At 28.1% G+C, this 17,845-nt stretch overlaps 2 protein-coding genes across 3 annotated transcripts in view; one reads left to right on the top strand and one right to left on the bottom strand.

Moving 5' to 3' along the window:
• Window positions 1-17,845, top strand: part of LOC125855069 (floral homeotic protein PMADS 1) — a 287,719-nt gene that overhangs the window by 50,908 nt on the left and 218,966 nt on the right. The window contains exon 1 of one of the 2 annotated variants that reach the window (XM_049534724.1): window positions 11,830-11,838. The exons of the other annotated variant lie outside the window; for it this stretch is intronic. The gene's annotated coding sequence lies outside the window, so the exon portion shown is untranslated. Of the gene's footprint in view, window positions 1-11,829; window positions 11,839-17,845 lie in introns of those variants that run through there. 2 annotated transcript variants of the gene reach the window in all.
• Window positions 15,551-17,680, bottom strand: LOC125855061 (peroxidase 9). The gene is made up of 4 exons (XM_049534711.1): window positions 17,417-17,680; window positions 16,966-17,157; window positions 16,170-16,335; window positions 15,551-16,057 (listed from the first exon to the last, which is right to left on the bottom strand). The coding sequence occupies exons 1-4, from the start codon at window positions 17,639-17,641 to the stop codon at window positions 15,645-15,647; spliced, it is 996 nt and encodes a 331-aa protein (XP_049390668.1). The 5' UTR covers window positions 17,642-17,680; the 3' UTR covers window positions 15,551-15,644.

The following is a 17,845-nucleotide window of genomic DNA, read 5'->3' as shown; positions in this document are numbered from 1 at the left end:
ATAGACTAGATAATTGAAAGCCCATTCACGAGCCAAATATAATTAATTATATTTTCAATTTTAATTTAGAAAAAATATCTAAATGCACATCTTATTTTACTATAGTTTCTAAAATTTTCTACCATTTAAAAAAATTACAAAATTCTCTCTCTGATACATCTTATCTTCTCTTGAATACATCTCTCCTCTTTCTGATACATCTCTTCCCTCTCGAATACACCCCTCCCCTCTCGGATTCATTCGTGAGCTGTGTGTTTGCAGGTTTCTTGAATAGCAATGTATCACGACTGATGCATCTGATATTTTTTAATTTTAAGGAATTTTTGTAATTTGAAAAAGAGTAGGGATATAATGTAATTAACTATTAACACAATGAAAAATTATATTATTTTTACTTAGTTTATGTGACATATTTTTCTTTTTAGTCAAATCCAAAAGAATTATGTATTAGTATATTTAATAACATTTTGACTTTAAAATATTTATTTTATTCTTAGTAAGATGATTTATAGTCATATGAACATCTATGGTTTGTTTTAGACAACAAATTTAAAAGTGTGTTTTTTTATAAAAAAAACTTCATGTTAAGTCAAATAAACATACATGAATCGAAATGGAGGGAGTACAAAATTTAGATCAATTTTATATAGAGCTGTCAAAAAAGGTCGGTCCAGCCCCACCCGGCCAGAGCCTCACAGGACAATGAATTTGATGGGCTAGGGCGGACCGGCCCCTTCATTTTGGAGGGCCTGAAAATGTTCAATCCAACTCTAAATGGGCTGAGGGCTGGGGCGGGCTAGCTCTTTTTTTTTTTTTCCTTTTTAAACTTAAAATTTCATATTTCCATTGGAGTTTCACACGTCATGATTGTTGTGAAAATTTCTTCACTGAGGAATATAAACTATTCATTGTTTTGAACTTTTTAATTTTTTCTTCATTATCATTTTTATTGAGCCAAAGTTGAATTGACAGGTAGTGGTGATGGTTTACCATCTTCTTCAACAATATCCTCTAGATTTGTAAATGTGTCTTCATCCTCATAATTGATAATTCTCTCATTTGAACATATGAGAAGAAATTAGTGGAAACATATTTGATGTTATATATGTTATTTGGTGGTGAAGATTACTAGCTCTGATACCATTTGAAGGAAAATATTTTATTTATAAACTCAAAAGTTTTATATGTTTCTGTATATTTATGTGATTCTATATTTTCTGTATATCGAAGATAACCAGTAACATTCCTATTTATATAAGTAAAAAACAAATTAAACTAGGACTAGGAACCACTCTAATTAACAAATCCTAATAAAACATAAATAAGTAAATACCATAAATACAAATCCTAATCAACTTAGGATTCTTACTCCAACTTTGAATTATTATTTCCAACAATAATGAATTTAAAAAAATATATATTTATATATACGTGCATGTTTTTAATGTTAAACATATTGACATTTCTCTTACATACTATTGCAGACAAACCTAAGATGTTCCACTACAATAACCACAAAAAAAAAATGATTATGTTTTTTTTTAGCTTCCATGATTATGAGAGTTATCATAGTTTCGCTACTAGCTACTCTTTGCAACGGAATTCACCACACAGAGAACAAAAATGTGAAATTCATGCATATGACAAATGTAGCATTTGAAGGTGGAGTTGCTTATGGTAGTTTTTTTAAGAACCACATGATTAGCTACCTGTGAATTGCCACCATTTACTTATATGAGTAGTTCTTTGTGTGTAGGTATTGAGGTCTGGACGTATGTGTACAAAAAAAGACCAAATATGATAATGAACACTCAAGTTGATTGGGGAATGAAACAACACATTAGCTTCGTAACTACTGAGCACTATATAAAAATAGTTGTTTCTCTACTGCAGTATGTTGTTTGGGTGATGAAGATTAATACACTAAAGACTCAATGTTCAACTTCGCAATGTGGATATATGGATAGATTTTTCTCCGTATATCTCATATTGCTTGCCTTTCTCCCTTGGACTGGAGAAAACAGGCAAAAAAACCGTCTTCCGTAAATTGTCTGACATTAGGAGAAACTGAAAAAACAGCCACCGAGAATATCAATTCGATATCATCTCCAATATCACGTCTACGCCCTCTGCCAAAACTGTTGGAGGTTATAGGTGAGGTATATATTTTTTGATTGACAAATTTTAGTAATGGCGTGATTTTATTAATACAAGTGATTTATTTCATAGTTTCCTTTACTTTATTGATACTTTTAATTTAAAAAAATTAATGTTAGGATGTAATCCACTCGACTTTGAACATGTGAACTTTAAATCTTACTGTAAAATCCAAACAAGCACAATTCAACATGTATGAAGTGAGGGAAGATTTTAGCAATATAAAAGAAAGTTGGAAACTTCCTGTATTTGATTTGATTATGATTCAATATGACAAATTTGTTCCTTTTGATTTTCAGGATACAATAGCTAGAAATGTGAGCTTTTGTTTTTGTTTTTTCTCAATAATTTAGTACTTTGTTTACGTTCTTTTTTCTAATAATGTGACTGAAATCATTTTTTGTTTATAGTGAAAACCATTTTTGGACACGTAAACCCCCGATATTTTCAAGAATTTTAGTTATGGTAAAACTATTGATGTTTCGGAGGAGATTGAGGCATTAGAAGTGAATTGATATATAATTCAAATTTTCTTTCTTAATTATTTTAAAACTGGAATTGACATATGTTTAACTTTTAATTTCTTGTTTTGTTTATTAGGCAACAAGATATGAGTTGGCATATGTCGACTGCAACATTCGCAAATAGCAGAATATCCGTAACATTCTAGAAAAAATGGAAGTTATATATATCTTGCAACGAAATAGAACGACAATCAAAGGGACACTGATTTAATTTGTTGTTGTCGTCATCTATTGATCAATTTTTTAGAAGTTTTTTGTTGCTATTATCTAATCACTTTGCAAGTGTTGGTACTTGGCGAACTCTAATTATGTTTTAACGGTATTTTGTGTATTAAAACAATGTTGAAAGTTAAGTGGATCTTCCACAAGTTGTTAATTCTTTCTTTCTTTCTTATGTTGTTTCGTGTTTGTGTATATGTGTTAGGACAAAAATACCTTTAGATCATTATAGCTAGAGCCGTCAATATGGGCTAGGCCCGTTGGGCCGGCCTGGCTTAACCCGTGATTTGATAGGGTTGAGTTACGATTTTTGGAGTCTATTTAAGAAAATAGTTGTTTAGCTCGTCCTGAATAAGTGTGCCGATTTGTTGAGCTTGAGAAATATGAATAGGGTCGACCCGTGGACCAAATAAAAATTAATTAAAATATAAAAATAAAATAAAGTATTAAAAATAACAAGAGTCTTAACTCAAAATCTGTTTAAAGTTTGAAATATTACAATTTAAATACAAATTATGTTTATAAAATATGTACTACATAAAATAAAAATTTCCTAAAATTTCTAGGGAATCACTACATAGGCCATAGCCTATGGAATATTGTCATAGTTTTTGTGTTTTATTATGACCAATGGAAAAAATTAGGTTAATATTTCTATTTAGCTATTTATGTTTTTACTTGAAATCAAACTTAATAAATATTATAAAGATAATTTTATTTGTCTATTTGACTAACAAGTAGTAACACTAACACCGTGTAATATTTTCTTGTCGATATCTATGGTAATATTTTTAAATTATAATTTAATTTAAAAAATTATAAAAAATATATTCTTAAGAAGAGAGGGCTTGCCCAATCTGGCTCGTCAAATTTCAAAAACCAGTTGAATCTACCATGAAACCGATCTTGAAATAAAACCCACAAGCCAACCTATGACTATGGCTCTGATACCGTGTAGAGAATAGCAGAAGAAAAGTATAATCGGGGAACCTTTTACTAGTCCAAGATCGTTAGCTAAGATCGGAAGACTCAACTAAAGAAGCGGAAGCTAGAAGGGAGAACTTGTTTATGGTAGAAGACTTTTTTATTTGGGTTGTTCTTAGGTTGTTTTTGGGTTGTATACAAATGACAATGGTCACCCCTATTTATACTTGTGTAGGGATGATATTACAAGCTCTTGACTATTCTATCATTTACTACAAAAATATCTTCTCTAAAATATCTACAAGAAAGTTCTAGTGAACTTATCTTCTAGCAATTTCTATAGAATATCTAGATATTTCTTCAAGGCAACTTCTATAGAATATCTAAATATTTCTTTAAGATAATTATTTTAGGTACTACACTAGATCATTCTAGAAACTATACTAGAAAAATTTATGATATTCCAAAAATCAACTTTATCATTTTTTCACAAATGAAATAGATCAGTCCATATGGACAACTCTAGTAATAGCTTGAATTAATGTCACATTTTAGACATTTGAATGCTTTACTTAGGCCTTACTGTCACATGTACATTCCCACTAAGATTACAATTATGTTCCATCAAATAAAAAGCACAACTATTTCTTATCATGTTTAAAGTCACAACCAGCTTGATCTAAATCCTTAAAACAAATAAATTGCTATCTCTTCCTTCGTGTTAAGTAAATGGACCAGAATATAATTATCTAATTAAAACTTTGTGAAATAGGACAAATTAAGAGGGTATAATATTATTAATAGCACTAGTTAATTTCGATTAATGAATCTGTTGTATTCTCTAAACAAAGCAAGCATGCACTAGTTTATTATTTCAATTTTCTTGTCAACAAACAAGTTTCTTTTTATGGAATAGCTAGCACCAATGGGAAAATAAGCAAATTATATAGAATTGCAGAAGAAAAGTATAATCGGAGAACCTTTCTGCTAGATCATTGATTAAGATCGAAAGATTCAACTAAAGAAGAGTAAGCTAGAAAAGAGTACTTGTTTCTGGAAGAAGACTCTTGAACTGGGTTGTTCTTAGGTTAATTACAAATGCCTAATGTCACCCATATTTATACTTGTATAGGGATGATTCTAGAAACTATTCTAGATACATCAACAAGAAATATCCAGATAGCTTTATCTTCTAACTATGTAACAAAAATCTAGATATTTCTATATTTTACTATAAATATCTAATTATCTATAACATCTAGATTTTTCTTAAGTATACTCTACAAAATTTTAAAAAGTTCTACTAAATATCTAAGATATTTTTTGTACTTCCAAAAAATCATTTTTATTTTTCACACAAACTCCTTCATTAGGCCATGGATATAAAAAGGAAAAGACTTTTACACACTGAATAAGTCTAGTAATTAAGGTACATTAGGGAAATATAACAATCTAATACACTAGAAGGAAAAATCATCCCAATATACTAATTGATATCCATATTGCTAAATGATCATGACCATAATTAATATATTATTAGATTATATTAAATATAGAGCAACTTTTACGTATAGCAAACATAAAAATCATATTTGTATGTCACAGCTATACTTTGCATAATTGCGCTCCATAGCGAACCCTTAAATATATATTGTTATAGGCAAATAACAAACACAATTAATCTTTATTAAAAATATTTGTTGTTATACATATTTATATCTTTAAGTAATTACACTGAATCACAATAAGAAGATAGGAACGGGCTGGCGTAGCCACCTTTGGCCTAAGATGTGTCGTAAAGAAAAAATTAATGTATGTATTTACCATTCTGTTGAATCCGGCATTTAATTTATTTGTATATTTACTTTTTTATGTGTTGAATCTTTAAATGAAAATCGTGGTTCCACAATTAAGTAAAATCATTTGAAAATAACTTTGGGATTTTGGTGATTTGACAACTACCACAGTTTACAAATTGCCTTGAACAAAACAACAGGTAAATGGGTGAAATTTTATTTTCAATTCACAAATGTTATGAAATAATGACAAAAAGGTAGTCTTAAAAGTTGTAGAAAAAATTTATGTATTTTATTTTTTCGAATAAATCAAATTAAAGATTAGCAAGTTTATAAAATATAAATTTATATCATGTATTTGTTTATTAAATACTACTGTTTGAAGACTTAAATTTTTTTGGTTTTCCATTTTTTGATTTTATCATTTGTTATATCTTGAAGTTATTCATACCTTTGTCATTAGTAAATTTGTCTCATTTTTGTTCTAGACTTTGACGGAGCTCCAAGGTAGATAGGATAGATCAAAATACTTCCGAAAAAAAATGTCAAAATGTATATCTTAATTAATTTCGACTATAGTTTAAAATTACTTTGTATATTTTAAAATGACAACCTCGTCCAAGACAGACGTTGTGAGAGTGGTGTCCTAAATATTTTTCTCATCGTGAATTAAGTTTTGGGGTTTAGTTAGCACCAGTTGTCATACATTAATACAATTTCATTTGCTTAAGGACATGAGGCTTGGAATATTATTGTGCACGTACACCATAAAATAAGCATTACTTGTTTATTAATTGGTGACTAAGAAATTGAAAAAATATTTTTTTGTATGACGAATTTAATTACAAATGCATGGAAATATTTGTAGAGAGTTTCTGTGACCAGATCAATTAACTAGTAAATCCTTCCATAAAGTCAACTCATTTTTATATATTGGAAATTATTAGTGTCTCTTTTATCAAGTGTTTGAAGAAGAGCCTTGAACCATTGTTGTTCTATGATTTGGAGAGAGCATATCAAAGAAGAAAAATAAAGGAAAAACATAAGAATCGCATACGTGGAAGTTTAATAAGTATAAATATGTTACATGCAAACCTAATTTATAGATCAATTTAAATATTTTTAGTTTCGTTTAGTACTTAAAAGGATAAAGTTGTAATTCAAGTCAAAAAAGTATTATGGGGTAAATATAATATTTAGCTTTGATTAAAATATATGATAATTATTTGAATTTGACTTCAAAAAATAAATACTTTGTATGCATATATATTTGTTTGTTGTTGTTCAGTTTACCTTTTGGTTTCTGCTTGATGGGAATATTAATCTTTTGAATGAGTTGAAAGGTGAAATTAGGAAGAATTGTTGCAGAAATAACCGAAAATTATCGTTATTTACTTTGTATTATGAATTGAATGGATCACGTTTAGATTGTTGATCAGTTTTGATCTTAATTCTTATGCATGCGCAAATATTTTGATTAGTGTGGATTATGCTAAGTGGTTCTTTATACGTTTTGAATTTTTATAAAAAAAAAAAAAAGTTACGAAATCATTTTTAATTGTACCATGGTAAATATGTTGTGTGCAAAAGAAAATAGTTATGAATCAATTAAAGATAGTGTTAAGTATCGATTCCCTATCAAGGTAGACATTAAATATAAAATAGCACTTGTAACAAATAATATTTATTGATTATATAGAAAAAGGAAAACAAATTAAAGAGTAAATAGACATTGATGAGGATCAGTAAAATAAAAATCTATTATAAATACACAAACAATTAACACCATAAATATATAAAATCCCGCAATCGAATAACCTTGATTCTCTTTTACAATGTGCAGATTCAATGTCTTCTTCTTTTTCTTTTCTCTCTGCTCCGCTTCTATAGTCCTATTATAGATTATCTCTATCTCAATATTATATATCTCTATATTTATCTCAATATTCGTGTCTATATTTATCTCAATATGATTCATCTCAATTTTTTGATCTACCTCTATATTTGTGTCAACTTGATTCATCTTAATTTGATAGTTGAGATGGCAGTAATCTAGGTATGTGGATTATATATAAGAAGGAAAATTAACCTAATTATATTCTAATTGAACTAGCTAGGATGGCCAATTGCACTTTACTTTTTACGAAAAAAGAAAAGGACTCCTTGTCCAACTGTTAAGTTCAATTAATATACACGAAATAACAATGATTTGTAGGTGAAAAAAGAAGGGAATTTGTAATAAACTTAATGCAGTTTAATTGGATTTTATTTAGGAAAAACATTTCTACCCTTTGCTAAATCATATTTTATCTTAGAATTAAAAAAACACATTCATTTGGTAGATTGCTTTATTAACTTGTCCCAGTCTCCTGATCCATTGATTGTTCATCGGCTTCGGAAAACTGAATTCAAACAAGGATGAGAGATGGGAAGGTAGATGAGATAAGGTGCGTTATCCCAGGATATATATATTTAAATTTATATCGTCAATCAAACATAATAATAATTTTAATTCTGGAATATCCCTACCTAAATTACAAGTATGGATACATAGAGAAGGTAAAGTTATTAGTAGTAAGCTTGTCATATTATGTACAGCGAAAAAGTTGTTAATAACGGTAATATTCTTGATTACCAATCAATGGATTAGGAGATTGGGAGAAGTTAATGAACCAAATCAACGTGTTTTTTTAATTTTAAACTATAATATGATTTAGTAAATATGGTAAGGATATTGTTTTTGTTTTCAAAATAAAATCCAATTAAACCGCATTAAGTTTATGACAAATTCCTTTTTTTTTTTTTTTTGGCCACCTACAAATCATTGTTATTTCGTGTATATTAATTAAAAAATAATAGTAATGTGAATTTTAATTGAATAAACAATTGGACAAGGAGTCGTTTTCTTTTTTCCATTAGGAATCCAAGTAGGAGAAGGAATCCGACTTAAACTAGAATTAGGTTAATATAATTTTCCTTGTTATATATAATCCACATACCTAGTTACTTCAATCTCAACTATCATTGATGAATCAAATTGAGATGAATCACGTTGAGATTGAGATTGAGATGAATCAAGTTATAAGAATGAGAAGAAGTTAGTTGAGATAATCTATAATAGGAGTATAGAAGCGGAGTGAGTACAAAGGGAGAGGGAGAGGGAGAGAAAAGAAGAAGAAGAATCTGCATGTTGTATTTGCAACAAAGAAGAGAATCCGTTTGTCATATTAATTTTTATATGCGTGGCGTTAATTTTACTTATACCAGCTGCTGTTTTAACGAATTTATTCATCATCTATCGTAAGAAGGAGGTGGCCGTGTATATCGTGTTGCTTTCTATTTGCTTGCTTGTGCTTGCGAGCTTAACATGTTGCGGCCTTGCTATACTGCGTCTCTGTAAATTCCCTCGCTTAGCTAACGCAACCAAACACTTATTTTCTTTCCAACAACAAGACTTGCCTCACTCTACCATATAATAGAATATGTTGTATCGTCATCAATATTCATATCTCTTTTCTTTTGCATTCACCTTAACAAATTTATTTACGGTCATGGGTCTTTTGATAATGAAAATATATTACCCTTTCATATCTCAATTAAAAACATTAATATTATCCATTATAAGAACTTTTTAAGCTTGATTAACTTTAAATAATGTTTGTTTGAGAATTCAATTTTTGAAGATTACTTGTAAGAACTTATTGTGTATGAGGAATTACGTGTGTAATTCCATAGTTATTTCTTAATTCAAAAGTTGTTTAAATTTACTAGGTTCTATCGAAATATACATCCTCTCTAGTCTTTTGTCCGCCATCCATACTATACTCACCAAAGTTAATAATTAAAAAAGTAATCACAATATAATAAATCATGAGCTAAAATTAGATGTAGAATACATTGTGCTAAGAGAAATAACATCTTAGAGCTCTTGAAATAAATTAATGCGCGTTAATTAAACACACATCAAATCTATTGTTCAAACCATACTAAAATATATGAATGCATAAATATATAGGAAACAATGTCACAACAAATATGACGTGCATAAGTCACATAGATCCAATAGGATAAAATCGTGAAGAAAACATATATAAATGGATAGTAAATGTCATTTAAATAATGAAAAACATATCACTTATAAATATAAGAAGATTTAATTGTCATATAAAATTTTATTTTGGTTGTCCATTCACTTACTTGTCATATAAAATTTTATTAGCTTGTCAATTCACTTAATTGTCATATTATATAGAGAGAGAGACTATAAAAACTATCGAAAAACTACATAGCTAGAACAAATAAAAATTCATAGACAATGAACAAAATTCAATAATATTTATAGTTATAATAAAAAATAAAATATAACAAAAAATTGAAGTAACTATTAACATTATAAAATATCAAAATTCATTCACCATGCAAAATTACTTTTAAATTCTATGCAGAAAATCTAAACTAATATTTAATATATCGCATATTTTCTTTATGTTATTTCATGTTTCTTGAAAATAGTAGTATCCTTTTAACCAATTATCATGCATGGTAAAAAGAAAAGATAAAATAAGCATATAAGTTCAATCCTAACACATTTTGTAAAAATCAAAATTTGAAATTTAGATATGAAGGAATAATGTCAAATTATAAAAACATATAATTTAGTGTACACAGTGAGTATTTTTCTTATCACAATGTCTCTTAATTACATCTAACTTTAGTTTACGATTTATTATATTGTGATTACTTTTTTTTTAATTATTAACCACGGTGAATATAATGTGGATGACATGCAAGAGAGGATGTATAGCTCGATAGAACCTAATAAATTTAAACTTTTGAATTAAAAAATACCTATGAAATTACACACATATTAATTCCTCATACCCAAGTTCTTACAAGTAATCAAGATCAACTTCAAAAATTAAATTCTCAAACAAACATTATTTAAAGTTAATCAAGCCTAAAAAAAGTTCACGTAATGGGGAATATTAATCTTTTGAATGAATTGAAAGGTGAAATTAGGAAGAATTAACCGAAAATTCTCGTTATTTACTATGTATTAATCATGAAGTGAATGGATCATGTTTAGATTCTTGATCAGTTTTGATCTTATGCATGCGCAAATATTTTGATTAGTATGGATTATGCTAAGGGGTTCTTTATACGTTTTGAATTTTTATAAAGAAAAAAAAAAAAAAGTTACGAAATCATTTTTAATTGTACCATGGTAAATATGTTGTGTGCAAAAGAAAATAGATATGAATCAATTAAAGATAGTGTTAAGTTTGCATTCCCTATCAAGGTAGACATTAAATATAAAATAGCACTTGTAATAAATAATATTTATTGATCATATAGAAAACGAAAAGGAAAAGAAATTAAAGAGTAAATAGACATTCATGACGATCAGTAAAATTAAAAATATATTATAAATACACAAACAATTAACGCCATGCCCATATATATATAAAATCCCGCAATCGAATAACCTTGATTCTCTTTTACAATGTGCAGATTCAATGTCTTCTTCTTCTTTTCTCTCTGCTCCGCTTCCATAGTCCTATTGTAGATTATCTCTATCTCAATATCTTCCGTCTTTATATTTATCTCAATATCCGTATCTATATTTATTTCAATATGATTCATCTCAAATTTTTTATCTACCTTTATATTTGTGTCAACTTGATTCATCTCAATTTGATTCATCAAATAAACAATGATACTTTAGATGGCAGTAATATAGTTATGTGGATTATATATAAGAAGGAAAATTAACCTAATTCAAATTCAACTAGGATGGCCAACTGCACTTTACTTTTTACAAAAAAAAAGAAAAGAAAAGGACTCCTTGTCCAACTGTTAAGTTCAATTAAAACTAAAATCTTTAGATATTGATAATGTGGGAGATATATATATATATATAGTTTCGGATATTGTTAGAGTGAGTTAAAAGTCTAGTATTGGTTGGGGAATGGAATGTCGGTTTGATTACATGGATTTGGGTGATCTCCTCATAAGCTAACTTTTGGATTGAGTTAGACTTAGGTGTCATATCTTATATGATATTAAAGACTAATTCATCCCTAATTTACGCCATATAATTTTTTAATAGCATAACAAACATTTTAATTTAAAGCAAGCTAAGATTGACTATATTATTTTTAATTATGTCACTTCAATTAGCTCATCCTCATAATATTATTATACAAAAAAAAAGAAGAGTAAATTCACTAATATATAAATATAAATCTATGCAAAGATAAAAAAAAATTACTAATTAACATGACTTGGACACAGAAATATGTCATAGTTTACTATTATTTATCAAACATTCTACTATTATGTAACAATATATCAACAATACAGAAATATTTTAAATAATATATCTTGTTTTGACATTATAAAGATTACAACACGTACAAGAAATCACAAAAAATCTTTAAATAGCTCTATAATTAATTGTTTTTTTTATATTGTCTTTTTTGTGGAAAATGTCGAAGGAATTATACCTGCAAATCTTTTATATCAAGAAGATCTAGGCGTTTTTTTATTTTATTTTAAGTATTTCATTAATTTTTATGATCAATTAATTTGAAATATTTCTCTAAATTTTTACTAAATCTTTGTAGGAATACTTAAATTCTCCAGTGTTAAATTAATATAATTGGAACCAAAACTATTATTTTCTATTGAATCCAATTCTTATAAATTAATATAGATTTAAAATCAAAATTATTAACTTCTAATAAATTAATAGAATTAGAACCAAAATTATTAACTTTTATTGAATTTGATTCATACAACAAAATAGACATTTTCTTGTTGTTAGGCTTCTTCATGAGTTATTTGTTACGGTTTGTTTTGATTTATTCAAGATGAGCCTGGTCGAAAAGTTTTATAATCAAAGTCTAGAAGCAGATTAAAAAGTTTAAAGTTTTATGATCGAAGTGTAGAAGCAGAACAACGCGAACGAAAAAACAACATACAGAAGACCTTGAATGGTGTGCTTGCATGAGTTCCTTAAATTTGTGGTCATATTTCTTTTAGTATTAGAATATACATTTTTCGTCCATTATAGAGAGGTAACTTTATGCTAGCTACTCTGGCCAGCAAAGTAATTGGTCGTATGAGTATAACCCAGATTTGTCATTTTCCTAGATTTTCAAGAAAATATAAACGGTCTATTGCCAAAAGGCAACACCATTCATTGTTATAGGTTATATATGTTTATTTTGGCAGAGTCTATACCAATATGACTACCACAATTATGGATTTTTATTGCAACTTATTAAAATTCTCAATTTTATAAAACCTGGGATTTCCATTTTCATCATGCTCAAGAATTTATTCTAATATTCTCTAAGCATATTACTAGTTTCATATTGTAGCTCTTCATATATACACATGCAAGGATATCTAAAAAAAACGAACAATCCAATATGTTTGTAATCTTGACTCAAATGCCTAAGTTCACAAAGACATACAGTGACAGACATGGTATGAGAAGAAGAAACCAATTGATCAACAATAGGTTCATCCATGATTCAAATGTTAACCAGAATCAATAATAGCCTTTTTAGTTCAACAATGTTGAGTATTAAATTATACTGTTACAAATCTTTACTTAACCATAAAATATAGTAATTCCTAATTTGTCCAAACTTCATCATTATCACCTGATTTTCATTTTCCCCGAGTCTTACTTTGTAATATTCCCATGTGGATAGAAGAAGAATACTTATTGAGGGCAATAATTTTCTAATAATTTGTGTAGTTACTAAATACATTTATTTATTACAAGTTTTCAAATACATGCATTGTATATCTCATGTTTATTAGTATTAAAGTTCTAAAATGATATAAATAATATTGAAGTATGAATGTGATGAAAATCTTAGGAGGAAAATACGAGTATGAATTAATGAATGATTTGCTACAATTTGTTCACCAACACCTCCCTGTGTGACACTCTATTTTCCTTGAACTTATTCAACTATTACAAAGCACGCTTGAGATTTTTTTTTAAGAAGTAGAGTAGAAAACTTAAAATAATTGTAGTGTAAAAATGACAGGGAACCCCTCTATTTATAGCCAACAAATAATAGTATGAATTATGAATATGTGCTAATTGTACCTTATTAGAAAAGTCACAACCTTATGGAAAAGTCAATCCTTTGAAAAGTTCACAACTCATTGGAAAAGTCACAATCCTTTGAAAAAGACACAACCCTTTCGAAAATTCATAACCCTTCGAAAAAGTCACAACACATCAGAGAAGTCACAACTCTTTGGAAAAATCACAACCTTTCGGAGAAGTCACAATCCTTGTGTCTACTTTTAATATAATATAATTTAATAAGCTAAACTGAGTGTTTTTAGTTGGAGATATTATAGTAATTTAACATTTAAGTTTGGAAATTCATGCTTTTAAGATAGTATAAATATAGATAGATAGATAGATAGATATAGATTATTATTATTATATCAATATTTTTTTAACAGAATATATTACTCTAACAAGTTTCGTCATTGATCAATTTAGACTAGAAGTGTTGAATTGTGTTGTATCCAAATTGACCCCATTAATCTGAAAAAATATGACCAACTTAAAGAGAAAGATAAGACAGATTTAAGGATCCACTTCTCACTTAAACAAAACAATTTATTATTTTTTTTTATAAAAAAAAAAACATATGTTAGCCCTTTCTAGCCCAACTTCACCTACCAAACCCAACAAAAATTTTGAATGAGAAGGGATTGGCCGGACACCCTTTTTTTTTTTAATAACTTGCGTAAATTTCACTTGTTTAGGAGCTAATTATATAGATACATTCTAATTTGCAATATTACATATTCTACTAGATTTTGGTGCCTCAAGATACGTGTATATTGAATACATGAGATCAAAATTAAGTGTAATTTGTTCTAGATACATTGAATCCAAGTAGTTCGCAGGTATCCGGAATACATTGCAACTCTTTTACATGTTTAAATTTGAGTAATTAGTACAAAATATGATGCAACACACATTTATCCTTCATTTTATGTCTAACATTGTGTTATAGTATAACTATATACCAATTATAATGAAATATTTTAACTAATATATCTAGTTATGACATAGTTAAAGATTATCACACCTACAAAAAATAATATAAAAAATCCTTAAATATGTATTTTCCAAGAAACAAGATATGCCCACGCTGCCACAATTAACGCTCATATTTTCCCACAGTATATGAATTTATATCGTAACGTATAATAGGATGAATGTCTGTTTTCCATTTTCATTTTTTTTTTATAATATATATTATTATTATTATTGTGAGTGCTATTATATATTTTAACGTCTACTAGTATGTAAATTATCTGAAGGATGCAAAACCATTTTAGGAATAGTGTCGAATATTTTAAAAATCGGAATTTCTTATATTTGTAGCGTTAATCTTCCTTGTAGTTTCAGTTGGTTTGATGTACTTAATCTATTGTTACCTCGATATAACAACGTCTATGTAAATTTTCTCGATTATCTAAACAATAAAACGTATTTTTTTTCAATAAAAAAGAGTTTCCACACAATAACTTATCTTTTTCCACAATATAATAGGTTTAATATTTTATTTTTTTAATATAATAAATATATATTAATATAAGTGATATTTATATATTTTAATAATTGGATGATCACTAAACCTATGTTCAATAAAAACGTATATTATCTTTAATTGATTCATCATCTATTTTGTTTTGAACACACTTAACAAATTTACAATGGTACAATTAAGTGGAAATAAATGGCGAGGGTCTTTTGATAATGAAAAAAAAATAATCCCCTTTCATATCTTAATTAAAAATGGTTTCGTAACTTTTTTTCATTACAAAAAATGAAAAATTCACAACATATAAATAAGCCACTTTAGCATAAAACATTTTACAACAACAATAAACATCTTACAAATTCATAATCCATAGTTCCAAACATGAGCATTCAATTCATGATTAATACATAAGTAAATAACTAAAATTTTCAGTTAATTCTGCGACAGTTTTTTCTAATTTCACCCTTCAACTCAGTCAGAGGATTAATATTTCCCATTTTCACCATAGACTTAGCAAAATGACTGAAAAAAATAGCCTCATTTTCAGCATAGCTCTTCACCAATTCCTTAGTCTTTTTAACATTTCCAGTTAGAAGCACTTCATCTGAGTTCAAAAGACCTTTTCCCCATAGCGATAATTTGAAATATGTGTTATCAAATCTGATTGGTGATGCAACATCTAGAGGAGAAATATTATTGTCTCCACCACTTGTTGGACAAATTGATTTTAATCCATTGTAGTAAGTTTTCTCTAGAGTTACATCTGGTAAATTGTCACCTTTTTGATTATATAACCTTTGTTTAAATGACACACATCTTGCCATACCAATAGTGTGCCCTCCTGTTTAAGCATTAAAAAAATTATAACATATATAAGTGTTCGAAAAAAATGACTTTCATGTATCGAATTTTATACAAATTATAACAATTTGTATAAAATTGATATAACTTACCAGAAAGAGCAACAAGGTCTTGTTCATTAAGACCTTGTTTATTGAAGAGGTTTATAAGATTTTGGATTGTTGAGTTTGGTGCTGGAATATTTATATTTGCTTTGTTGAAATTTGCTGTCTTTGAGTCTCTTCTTCCTAGTGGTACTTCCCAATATGGTCCACCACTCTATTAATTCCAACATATTAAGTAACACATTATTATAAGCAAAAATCTTGAATTGGCTAGTACTTAATTATTATATTCTACTACTAGTCATGTGAGATTTTTTTTTTAATGTGATTTTACTATTTTATAGGAAATAAAATCCAGTTATAATATATGAGAGTAACACGATAAATCTTTCTAAAAGTTTTGTTTAAAGAGTAAAAATGATTGCAATCTATGTAAAAATGTACTAACTTTAAAGGATTCGACATGTACACAAATGTTGTCAGACTTTTCAAAAATTGTTAGTCAGACATGTATAAGATCCTCCAAAAAAAAATACACTAATTTTGGAGGATCCATGTATGTTGTCAGGCTTCCCAAAAATGTTTCGGCATCCAAGTAAGATCACCCAAAAATGGACTAGCTAGCTTTATAGGATTCGACATGCACATGTTGCTTGGATTTTCAGAAAATATTGTTGGACGGGGTATAAGATCCTCTAAAAAATGCATTAAGTTTAAAGGATTAAACACGTATATATCAGTATTTGGAAGAATCCAAGCAACATAGGTGGCAATCGTTTTCATGTATCTATTTTAAAGATGAAATGAAAAAGAAATGTTGGAGTTTAATTAGCTGTAAGCTTACTAGGACAACAGAGTCACGAGCAGCAAGGGCTAGAATGTCAGCACAAGAGACGGTGTGAGGACAAACTTGTTCTAATTTAGCTTTGATTTCATCAATTACTTCATATCCCCTTAGAGAATTCTTGTTTGGTCCTGCTTCCTTTTCACTTTTGAATGCACTATTTTTATCCAATAAAATCGATGCATCACAACCCTACAACACAAGTATAAAAAAAAAAATTATTGAGGGGATAGGTCCAAATTTAGCATCTTAACATTTCAATTTACCATTCATTATATTTTGGAGTCATTCATACCATAATCGTCTCGTATTTGTCCTTGACTTTAATAGATCTTTAGTAGTGGACGAGACGTATTAGGGAGATATATATGAAACGAATTACTAAAGACATGATATGAATGATCCCAGAATATAACGTATGGTATACGAAAATGTGTATAAATGTTTATACCTGAACGAAGCAATCATGGAAATGAAGTCTAAGCAAAGAAGCAGCCATTCTTGGATCTTTAGAAATGGCCTCTTCTAAAACAGACATTACAATTTCATTTGCTTGAGGACATGAGATTTGGTACAACTCTGGGAATAGACCACCATAATTATTGGAACTAGAAACTGGAAAGGCTTGGAATATTGCACAAGATAAAACAAACATTACTAGTCCAAGAGAAGACATTATTAATTGGTGAGTAGAAATTGAAAAATCAAATTGTTGTATGATGATTTTAATTACAAATGCATGGGAATATTTATAGAGAGATAATGTGACCAAATCAACTAACTAGTCTTTTACTAAATCCTCTAATAATAGTAATTTAGATTACTTTTCATGGTAGTCAACTCAATTTTTACATACCTTAAAGGAAATTAATGTCTCTTT

This window comes from Solanum stenotomum, chromosome 2, assembly GCF_019186545.1.
Source record: "Solanum stenotomum isolate F172 chromosome 2, ASM1918654v1, whole genome shotgun sequence".
Taxonomy (NCBI): Eukaryota; Viridiplantae; Streptophyta; class Magnoliopsida; order Solanales; family Solanaceae; genus Solanum; species Solanum stenotomum.
The sequence above is the reverse complement of the archived record's forward strand: the minus strand, read 5'-3'. Positions and strand labels throughout refer to the sequence as shown.